The sequence below is a fragment of the Corella eumyota genome, chromosome 3 (assembly GCF_963082875.1).
Source record: "Corella eumyota chromosome 3, kaCorEumy4.1, whole genome shotgun sequence".
Taxonomy (NCBI): domain Eukaryota; kingdom Metazoa; phylum Chordata; class Ascidiacea; order Phlebobranchia; family Corellidae; genus Corella; species Corella eumyota.
In genome coordinates, this window is record NC_137492.1 from 6,356,385 (window position 1) to 6,368,577 (window position 12,193).

The 12,193-nt window shown below is 32.9% G+C and overlaps 1 protein-coding gene across 2 annotated transcripts in view; it reads right to left on the reverse strand.

The window, feature by feature from the left end:
- Positions 1-11,798, reverse strand: part of LOC145746175 (protein patched homolog 1-like) — a 30,353-nt gene extending 18,555 nt beyond the window's left edge. Inside the window, exons 1-2 of one of the 2 annotated variants that reach the window (XM_082564377.1) lie at positions 11,669-11,798; positions 2,668-2,860 (exon numbers count right to left, since the gene is read on the reverse strand). In XM_082564377.1, the coding sequence (XP_082420503.1) occupies positions 2,668-2,860; positions 11,669-11,719 (244 nt within the window). In that variant the 5' untranslated portion in view covers positions 11,720-11,798. Of the gene's footprint in view, positions 1-2,667; positions 2,861-6,256; positions 7,510-11,668 lie in introns of those variants that run through there. The other variant, XM_082564376.1, reaches the window with a different exon arrangement.
- Positions 11,799-12,193: the final 395 nt, after the last annotated feature.

Genomic DNA, 12,193 nt, shown 5'->3' on the forward strand with positions numbered 1-12,193 from the left:
CTAGGGAAACGGGTACCTCAGTTTGGCCCTAACTTATAATGCCTATACAGATTACTTCGTGTAAAATTATGAGATCTATAACGATATTTCGATCATCAAAGTGGGGTTAGGTTTAAGATATGTACTACTATGCTGGGTGCGTGTGGTTTCCGCCTAAGCGAGGCTGTTGACAAGGAATATCTGCCTTGGAATTAAGCTTAAGTGCGTTATATTCGGTCTCGAGCGGCCGGTATACAGCACTTAGCATTGCAACCCGAGCCGAAAACAGTACAAGGCGATTTATGTCAAGGAAATATGACGGATAAGCTTGGGTTTTATGCTGATCGATATATTGCAATCAAAAGCTGGCAGGCGATCGGGTTGATCGGTTGCTAAGCAAGTTAAAAAACGTTTTCTGTGGTAAATCGTGCTCAATAAAAGGGCCAATATGTTTTAACTTGAATATTGTGTACTATGCTATAAGTTTACACTTTTAATTTGCTTTAAATTTAAATATTTTTAAACAAAACCCTATAAATTATCATACGATAGTCTAACAGGAAATTTGTTTGTCTAAAAATGTCGTCATTTTTGCTGGACTTTATAGCGTAAGTTAAAACATATTTCTAATTCCCACTTTTAATCAACGTGATATTTTTTCAAATATTTCATAAACTTTCACCTAAAGGTAAAATACCGACGAACATACCAACATGCGGGATCAACTTTCTACGCACGACCAATGTTGTAACGGATGCAAAATAACAAAAAACAACCAAACTGACCACGGAAAATATTGTTAGTTTCTCAACGGTTTGTTGGATTTGAACGACAGTGTTTTGTAAATATCGAAATCCTTATTTTAAAGGTCGCTATAGGACGACGTTGATAATAACAATAAGGACACGACGATGGAAAATTAAAATACGCGAAACGACTAAGCCTTAATAACTCGCCTGACTCACGCTTTTTTACCGGAATGACGTGGCGAAAGATTAGTGACGTCACGACAGTGAATTTTACGGCATCGCGTGAAATTTTTTCGTGATTGACGAGCGTTTTAATAAACAGGGCCACCCATTGTCGAATGAAATGATTTTAAAACAGTCGAGTTTAAATCTGAAAAGAATAAAAATCAACGCTGAATTTTCTAGCACTGGGTTAACGGTCAAAAAAATAAAATCCAGGGGACTTCTTTTATTCCTGTCGTAAGTAGTATCTCCAATTTAATATAACCTTTTAAATGCTAAATATCTAAACGTCGGTGTCAATGATGATCTGCAAATATTGAAGCTTAGAGGATGAGGTCATCGAAAAAATGCTGTTTGTAGTGCGCTGGTAAATTATCCCAGGCATATATTAATTGCTAATAACTTCTATTTTACTACAACTTAAAAGCACAAAACGACAATTAAGTTGCAGCCCGTAGGGCGGACAAACAAGTTCCAAATAGTTTTTTACACACAAAAGCATAATAAAACTTACGCGTTTAGGTGGCCTAATTAAAAAAAGCTGGGTTTGTAATTTTAGTTCCAAAAGACGCACTTGTAAGTATTAATAGTACTACTATGCAGTAATAACACAAGTTTTTATCTGTGGGGTGGGGTTCAATTACTGATTTCGAACGAAAATATCATTGGCGAATATGTTTTTTCTTAACCTGTAGATTTTGAAATTAGTGGACCACCTAGGCTATACCGGTCTTCGATGATTATTAATGAACGTTACTACATACACGCTTAGGCGTTCCAAATAAGATTAAGTGTACCTAATTGAAAAATAATACGCCAGCACGCAACCGTACTGCGCGCCTTTGTCAAGTGCCTGCCTACACGCTTGGTCAGTGAAACGAAACTAAACCGAAATGTCTTGCACCCAATTTTTAATATTTGCACAATGCTGTTTTCTAATTTGATCACTTAGAATTACAACGCCTTCAAATAAAAAACAAAATCAGAAAATTGAATTGGCACAAAATTGAACTGGGTAATTTATTCCACGAAAACTTTTCCGATTTTATAAATTTTTTTTTATTAAACTTCACAAAAAATAGGTTTTTGATTAATGTAAAACAACAGTACGCGTCGTTATAAATATATATAAGAAGTAATACTTGTAGTGAAATCATGTTTTGGCGAGGGCAAATGTAATAATATTTATATACTTCAATCAGAAAAGATTACAACTTGAAATCGTCTTACTAATTTAAATCTTGTAATTTTTTCTCCATATATACATTTTACTTATATTAATAAATAAATTCGACTTTGCTTGTTTATAGTTCACGATTAGTGTCTGACCAGCCTAAAACACGGAAATTAACGGCTTGTAGTTTATTTATTAACAAAATCACGTGTTTTTCTTATAAAATGACCACCCACAAGTAAATAAATAAACCCGAACTATGGTCAACTTTAAATTTTTAATATTTTTTTTGCATATTGTGTGGGACCATCGGATCAATTGTATTTAACGGTTCTTGGAAAATCCTAGGGCCGTAAAGTACAAGAGAGAATTAGCGAGAACCGCTGAATACGAAAGAGAGAATTAGCTAGAAATAGGTAGGGCCGTAAAGTACGAAAGAGAATTAGCTAGGACCGCAAAATACGAAAGTTTATGAGAACCGTAAAGTACAGGTGATCCGGTTTATCAAACGTAAATACTTATTTTTTAAATTTAAAACTTTACCTTCGACCCACAACTTCTCGATATCGATTTCCATGTGAGCTTGTTTAAATCCGATACAACAGGCAGTTAGAAGCAAAACTCCAATAAAAAGAACAGTCCAAGCGTTCTTCTGAATCTTATAACCTGCCCAGAAAAGAGCCCGATGTAAAACGGAGCGAAGTTTTAAGGCATACCGGTTACCGGTGGCTTTACCCTAAAAAGTGTAAATAACATTGTTAAACAATCATAAAAGCGTAATTTATTTTATATTTACAAATATAATTTAATTAATAATTCTACTGGTCAATGGCCCGCCCCATGGTTGGCAATTAAATTGTCGTAATTTGGTCTTAACTTTTAAATAAAAAAACTTATGGTTTACCCGCGCACCACAAACGGTAGTTTTATTTATTCTGTAGGCCTATAAATTGAAAAATTATAAATAGAAATATAGCTCCATATTGTAAGTTACGATATATATATAGATAAACTCTTGTTAGATATTTAAAAACAGAAAAAAATGTCAAAACCGCGACCGTTTATTTAGGTTCATACATACGAATATAATCCATTGAAAACCAAGTAAATTTTGGTATTTACTAAAATATTTTGACATTTAATATTGGTTTCCAAAGCATAAAATTTAACACCCAATCCTATGATTTTCCCCGATTCAATAACCTAAATACCGTGAGGATTATATGCCATTCTAAAGGTCAGTTTGGTCCTAAAATAGAAAATTATTTCGGATTTTCAATTAGAAAATACACCCAGGTTTCTATATAAAGAACAAGTGTGGAGGGTTTGGCATGTTTGCTATCAATGAATAAAGGGTGACACTTTACGCATGGGGGCGTTCACATAATGCAAGGGTGAAACGGGGTCACGAACGGGATTAAATAAAAATTTTAAGCCTACTGAAAAATTCGAATTTGATTGCACTGATTGGGTAAGGTTAATAAGTACCCCATAAAAGTAAGTTTTTATGGCAGAATTTTTATATGGAATAAATTATTGTGTTAACTAAATTTAAAATTATAACAAACAGTTAAAGTACGTATCATGTAAGTTATATTTATATATATATATATATACTAACGAAACAGAATTGCCTTAGCCAAAACTTATTTTTTGTATTTAAAAATTCGACATTCCCCCGCGAAACTTGTAAAAGTTTCAAATTAATAGTTTCTCTATGCCTTAGACATTGCAGGAAGTGATATCAGAGACAAAAGTTTTTTTTAATATTTGCTCAGGGATTAGATGGGCCAGGTCGTATGGGATTGCATAAAACATTCCTAATCCGGAAATATTCGATTTCAAGTAAACTAAACCGTGAAGTTTATTTTTTAATAAAAATTCCATTAAGCCCCTGGTATAGGTTGTTTGACAATTGATTAATCCAGTTTTACGCAGTTACTTAAATTCCGCGAATTCAAATGCTTGAAAATTGTAACCAACTAAAAACCACCATATAACAATTGACAAATATGGAATTTCAAATTAAATTTGGTAATTTTTACAAAAAGGTATTTAATAACTATCGCTAGAGGGTGTATTTTTTTATAAGGGTGTTTTACTATTGTCATAATAGCTTACAAAACTTATATAAAACAAAATGTTAAAGATTAAAAAAATTAATGTACTGATATGTTTACTTGGAAATTATTAGGATACAACACAAAAGTTTTAAAAAAATATATTTTTTTACAACAAATTTAAAAAAAACGTCAGCTTTATTTTTAAGCTAATAGGAATTAAAAATAATTAAGATGTTACTAACAACCACATCAGCGGAAACAATGCTATTTTCATTTAAATATATCTTTCACTGCTTACATTAAACTGTATTGCCCGATTGGGTGGTCTCGAATTAAAAAAAAACGCCCGGAGCTTTTAAAATCAGCTGCTTAACTAAGTTTTATGACGTTTTAAAAAAAGATGAAGTAATTTTTTACATAGACTGGTACTTTATCTATATCAATGTGAGTTCGTGGTTTTTGTGTAAGCTGTAAAAACTTGTTTGTTGTTTTAAAAACCGTTGCAAAAAGCAAGTAAAAAGTAAACACCGTGTTTGGTAGCGTTTTTTTAAAATGATGTTTGCTTTTTATTACCTTTTAGTTTTTCAACATCACCAAATCATATCCCTACGTTTACGTAATAAATTTGTCGACAACATGTTTTTATGAAACGCACATACTACGTTTGTCGGATTAAACGTATTTTCTTACTGACAGGCTACGGAAACACGAACACAGTTATCTCAAAAATCATGACGTCGTAAAAATGACGTCACGGCCTTCTACGAGCACGCTTGTTTGTTTGTGATAAGACAAAATTTTGTTCCCATCGAACTATCGGGTTCTGTGCTGGCATGTAACCAAGTTTAAACCTAATACCAGGGCCATTACGAACGTACATACAATTATAGCATTACGTAGGCAATATTTAAACTTTATTGGGTACTAATGATTCTACTGCGGGCCAGTACAAATGGCCTGTCTCGACTGGCAGCAGTCGTTAAAATGCGCAGCAGCAGATATTCTTAACTTCTGGCCGGAATTTTTCGGGTCAATCCATGCGCGCTATGCCCTTGCTTAAAAGGTTGAGTACGGTCTATATAACTTGCACGCAAAGGTAAAGTCTACAAAGAGTTCAGTGAGCTCCTATTGTCGTATTTTTAACATTTTGACGCGAAAAAAAAACACAAAACAGTTCGGTGAAATATCTTCGCATGAACAACATTAACGAATTTTATGATTCACGAAATTTTATTATGTTTTTTATGTAGCTTAAATTTTTAAATTACAAAAAGTTAAAAATTAAAAAAGGGTTTATTAAAAGCATATGTTTATTTTAAAGCAATATTTGTATAGAATAAGCTTATAAACCTGCCCAAAATTGCAAATATTTATGTGTAAAAACACTAACCAAAAAAAGTTATCATTCAACAAACATTTAAAGAAATTTTACAAACAGATCACACATTTAACATGAGTTTGCATTTAACCAAGCGGTTTTTCTAGTGGTTGACTTATCGCGATTTTTAGAAGGAAAATGGCGGCGCGCAGTTTTTTAGACTAGTCTTCTGGTATTGCCTGTGGAACCGCGCGCATACCCAACACGTGACGCACAATGCAGTTAAGTGCGGTTTAAACCAAGTTCACAAGCCTACAAGAGACCACCTACGATCCATAACAACAAATCAAAAATATCGTCGCTTGTCGTTTTAATTAGACGATTGGAGGTAGTATAGTAAAAAGGTCGAAAAACACACCAACATCTCCGTTTTAATTAGCGTATTAAAATATGTTGCCAAAGAGTCGCGTAATCGCGCCCTCAGGCGACAAATCAATAAACTTTGATAAACTCCATCTCAAGTTTCCCTAGGCGGCCATTAAAATAAAATTGTTTTTATTAGCCTACAGAAAAACTACTAATTAGTAAACACATAAAACAACAGAATCTGTTAATCGACAAAAACGAAATCAGTGAACATTCTAAATAACGTTTTTTCGGAATTTCCTAATTATCATTTATAAATATATATTGCTTTTTAAAATTTCTCAGCAATACTGTCTACTAAATAAAACATAGGGTTACACTATACCTCGTTTATTCTGGAAAGTGCAAAACTTGCATCACACCAGCTCGGCCTACTTAACAAATCCAGGTCGTTTCGGGCCCGTTCCCTCGTCACCTCTTCGTTTGATCTTCTTCGCCGTATTCCACAGTTGTTTTCGATCGCCGACAATTCCTCGTGACTGTCAGAACGCTCGCGGGAACCGGGGGCCAAAATCCCGGCGGGAAGGTGAACATTATTCCGATCTTCCAAACTGGGTGAGGAGTTTTCAGGAGGAGTGATAAAACGAACCGTTGTCGTTTGGGATTGAGTATTTACTACGGGTCGAACCCAAGGATCCTTGATTGAAGTTTTCTCTTCCGGATTTATATTTGGAATATCTTTACCAACGTCGTTTTCATCAGATTTAACAGAAGATTTATCACTGTCTGGGTGTAAACTCGAGTTATCATCATTATCACTATTGTGATTTGCCGCGGGGTCAGCTGGGCTAGAACGAGGTTCGGCATCACTTACTATATCATTTTCCTTCCCCATATTAACCATATGGGGGCTTGTTAGTTCGTATTCTAAGCTAGAGTCTGAAAAATGATCGCTAAAACTTTGCACAACGTTTTTATTTTGTTGTTTGGCGAGGGTTTTTGCCTTATGTTTAAGAAATGAATCGCTATGTTGTATATCCTTTCGTTTGCGATTTTTTGGCTTACTATTCCAATTTTCACAGTTTGAATTTGAGTCTGAATCGTTGCTTAAAATTGAAGAAATCGATTCGGATGATTGTTTTCTAACAGAAACACTTTTATTGCTACCGCTACGTTCTTCCTTGGACAAAGAGGAATAATTTCGAATAGACAATGGAGTCTGTTTCTTTTTTACTGCAGTACATTTCGTGACTTCGTCTTCGATTTTTTTAGAATTTTCACCGGAAATAGAACGCGTATCACTGTCTACGTCATCATTTGTTGATGTTTGTGATTGGTTGATCGAAAGTGGTGTGAGGTCTGCTTCTTTCTTCGCGTTCTTTTTGATAACAACATTCGTTACATCATCACATAAGCAGTCAGTTTTATAATCCGATTCCAAGTACTTTAAGTCTGGATCATTTTGGCTGTGATTGTCATTCAGTTTATTTTCGGTTTGGGCCGAAAAACAGGTGTTGCTGGTCGTCGAGCCAGGATTAATTTCTTCTTCGGACATTATTCAAACTATTTTGCATAATCCGTAACTTTGCTTCTGCGTTTGTAATAATTTCTAGCATTCTAATTCAAGCGCAAAGTATTAAAATTTATAGTCTGGAAAATAGTTAAAATGACTGGCATTTAAATAAATCAATTACTCAAAACTAGCTTATCACGATTTCTTATGTAAAAATGTACGGGATCAAAATATAATTAAGTTACAATATTAGTGTCTTAAATACTACACAACACAACCTGCCACCCAAAACAAAATAACTGATTGGGTTAACTCTACAGAAGTAAGTTTTATATTCGCGGGTTGTTTTCTATGGATATGCAGCCAACCATGGGTTAGTGTTTTATGTTTAAGACAGGTGAAGCGATCTAGCCAGCTGCTCGAGTCTATCGTCAATTTCATATTACCTCGCCACCCTAGAAGAAAATGCCCCATACCTTTTTACGTGCCCGTGTAGGTTCTTATCTGTCTATTATTTCCCTATTGTTAAACATAAAGGACGATGTGTTATTGTCGTGCGTTTAGCATAACGAATTTTGGTACTCGCACTTGTATTTTGTGTTGTTTTATTTTATTTGCTACAACTAATAGCCGCAGTTGAAATGCCAAACAAAGTAGCGTGAAATTCTGTAAAATGACGCAGCAAAACTAAATAACGAGTATTTTTTACTTGTCACATTTTTTTTAATAAAAGGGTTTTATTTTCCATTCCCTATATAATCTTACTTTTTTTACAGAAATAGTTTAAAGATGGTCAGCGGAATAGCAACCAAAACCTGTTTCTTAATGTTTACGTCGTCTCTTTTGTTATTTTTATAGAACGTAATAACGCCGAAGGTAATAGCACGTTTGATAAAGGAATGTACAATTTAACTTAAATTCAAAAGAATATTAGTGATCCAAAGTAGTACGCGCGAAATTAAAGTACAAAAAACTAACTGGGAGCCAATAAGCATATCTAGGGATGTTTCTATAGATAACGACATTATAAACAAAACTGAATAGTAATTTTGTATAACTCACATCGCCTAATATTTTCGTAAACTCACAACCTAACAAAAGATTAAAGCGTTTAATCCCCAGTACAGAACAGGCTTAGAACATCATAGGAAGATATTAAGCAGACTACAAAGAGGGTTAGGGCGATTTTTAGAGCCTAAGCTTTCTATTAAACCAAACTAAACCTCGTGCTAGTAGTAATACATCAACAAGTACTGCTTTTTGGTTCAACATATATCCTCTTAATCCCTTTGCTTAAAATCTCACGAGGTACAGCCTAAACTGACTGAAACAGTCTGGTCTTTTTCAAAGAAATTAACTATTACCAGCAGCTCGTATAAAGGCTGAATAGAAAGGCAACAGAGCGAGCAAAATAAGTCACCGTAGTGCGCGTGTTTTTATTTTACTTTTTTCCGTCGTTCGCCAATTTTCATCGCTGCTGGTGGCAGTGTAGTTAGAGTTGTCGGTATGCGAGCGCAAAAAAGGAGAAAAGCGTGAAATTGAGATGATTTTCGACTTAAAAACACGAAATACATCCGCGAAAATTTCAAAATAAAATAAATACTATTTTATAAAAAGATTTTGTAAACCTATTTTTTTTATCAAAAAAAATGTTTAAAAAAGTTCTATTCATACACTTTTTTAGTTGCAACAAAGGCACTATAGGTGGTAATACTTCTATTTAAAGTTGAATTTAATAATATCTACTTAAACCAGATGCTTTTGTGGTTAGCATAAAATAAAAAAAAATTACTCAAATTGTGTAAATGTAAAAGAGTACAAAAATTTTAAATAATGTAATTATTAATATAAAATAACATACAATTTCAAAATGAATGGAATTCATAAAATGTCAATTATGTTTTTTTTTCATATTTAATTTATAAGCAAAATTGTTTTTCACATTTTATTACAATATGTTTTTGTAATTATTTAACGAAGGTTGAAAAGCTTAAAATTGTGTTTTTTATTCAGCGTCTCGGTCGAAAATAAATATCAAGTTACGAAAGGTTATTCAATACGGGTGGTTTTATCAAAAAATTTGCCTCTCGAAAACGAGAGAAGACAAGAAACCGCAAGAAAAAAAGAACGGAGAGCGAGAGACCACACAAGTTGCCCCAAATCATTCCTTTTTTCCTTCTTCACGAAAAAGAGGTCGTGGACAGAAGTAGTGACATTTTTTGTCTTGCGATTGTTATGTGTTTATCTATCGCGTTTCCTATTTTTGAACCTTTTAATGACGTCTTCCAAATCAAAGTGTGACGTAATAAAGGAAGCGTTGACAATAAATCCCTTTTTTAGAATAGTATTGTATATATTAAAATAATTTTTTTTTTATAAATACCATTAAAATTGTAAAGTTTTTAAATATATAACTGATTAATTTTGTTAACTAAAAATTTAAAACCGTGCACAAACTTAAAAATAAGTTTTCCTACTTCATTAAAATCAAAAGTTTAGGCAAATTATTTTTCTAAATATTTAGTTTTATTTTTTAGAATATATGACTTAAAAACCTAAAACTAAAATATGGTTTCCGCCACTTAAACAATAGTTTCATAAAATTAAATAAACTACGTGATTACTCTCTCGTGCCAACACGAATTCCCGTTATTAATAAAAGTATAACCGCTAGACGGCGCCAACAAACATATTTTCTGTGTACGACGCCGTTGCAGTTTGTTAGTTGTCATGCAACTAACTATAAAATATTTCTTTGGGCCGCGAAAAAATTGTGCTTTTTAGATTGCACTAACTTAGCAATAACAGGTACCTACAAAGATTATTTTATTACATATTAGATCATTTTTTTAACTAAAATATCAGTATATTGTATGTTTACCACAAAAGCAAATATATACTACTTAACATACCATTTACATTAAAAAAAATTAATAACTTTTATATACTTTAATATAGTGTTCAGTTTTTCATTGGAATTTGTTAAAGTTATTCCAACAGCGGTTGCAGCGACACGGTTAAAAATTAAGAAAAAAATAGAAATGTTGCTAACAATTCACATGATTCCCAAAAACCAGTTTAAAGTGTTAAACTGGCTAAAATCCAGTCACGTTTAAAAACTAAACAATTTTAAAAGTTTCAATAGTTTTTTTTTGCCGTTTCACGCATAAATGCCACTCTTATCATATCATTCTAGCGGTGCTAAAAGCTTTTAATAAATTTTCCTTGTAAGATCTCGGGCCTCACCTCCTTACGGCGACTTCACACCGTTCAATAATAAACTTGACAAACAAAAAAATTATTGTTCCGCTTCGAAGTTTGAAAATGATTTAATAATTCAATAAATACAGAGACTGAAAACAAACTTGCTTATAAAAGATAATTAATAATGTAATCGTTAATTAACATGACCTAAATCTAAACTAACCGATTCCTAACAATTATGATTATTATTACGTCACAATTCGGGGTATTATATCTCGAACAGGGATAAAAAAAACGCACAAATTCCTTACCGCTATGCTCTGTTGTTCTAAGGCGTATCGACGGGGTCCAAAATTTGGGTTTTTATTTCGCCAAAGCAAGACACCCCTAAGCCGGGGTATAGATAGATATGGGGCCTCATTATTACGGATATACTTACCCACGAGACCCAGCGTTTTAAACTTTTTATTTTTTATCCTAAAAACGCGTCGATTTATTTTTTCGATGCTTAACGTTACCGCTAAAGCGTAAATTTTGTAATCTGGCAAGGATTTAAACAATGCCGCTTTAAACTTAAAATAAGTTATTGTGAAAAAAAATCATTTTGGTAAATGTAGTCGTAAAGCAATTTAAATGTCAAAACTATAAATGTATATATAAACAAAACTAACAACACTATTTTTATAAAAATAAAGTTATCGACGGTCTGTCTATATATATTTTTTTAAAATGTTTTCTTACTGCTTTATAACTATTAATAATTACTCTTAGCCCCTAACATTACAAAAAAAACGTATATTGTTTTTTTTGAACAATATTCAAAGAATTGTAAATGGTTAATAATTAAATTATTAGCAAGAACAGCGTTTTATTTGACCAGAAAAATGTTGTGGCCATTTTGTGAAAACCTTAAAACAAACTAAATGTGTAATTTGCGGTAGCGAGTACTGATTGCTTTTCGCCAAGAACATTTTTGTGTAACCGCGTCAAAATAATTACGCATTTTTTACGTACATACACATACTTATAGAATACATATTTTGAACAAAATATTACAACTAAAATAAATCGTTTATTTACCTTTTGCGGCAAGCAGCTTTGAGAGGTATAAATTTCTTGGTTTTCGATCATAGTTAATAAGCACAAATTATAGAGACCCGGACTGTCACGTTGCTATTGGTTAATGTCGCTATGTCATAGTCGAAAAGCAAGTTTTCCAATATGTTGTTATTTTTTAATTAACCAATGTTTTGTTTGATTAGCCATCGGTAAAAGGAACGATCTGCATAAATCCGGTGTGCTTTGTATAAACCCAAGTTCACAAGAGTTTCTTCAATTTGATTTATGTGTTTGTGCTATAAACCATCGAACTTCATTTGTTATCACATAAGGTACATAACCGAGATTTTCGTTCAAACGATCTACCCTTAAACAGCACCATACAAAGCCTAAAAATATAGTATTCTGTACAAATATAAAGGTAATTTATCAAGATTAACACGTCTGGCTAGGGCGCGTTATAGTCTGTACCTTTGCCTTTAAACTGTACTTTTAAATGCTGACTGTAAATTTAAGTTCTTGAGTTTAAGTCTAAAACTTTAAAGT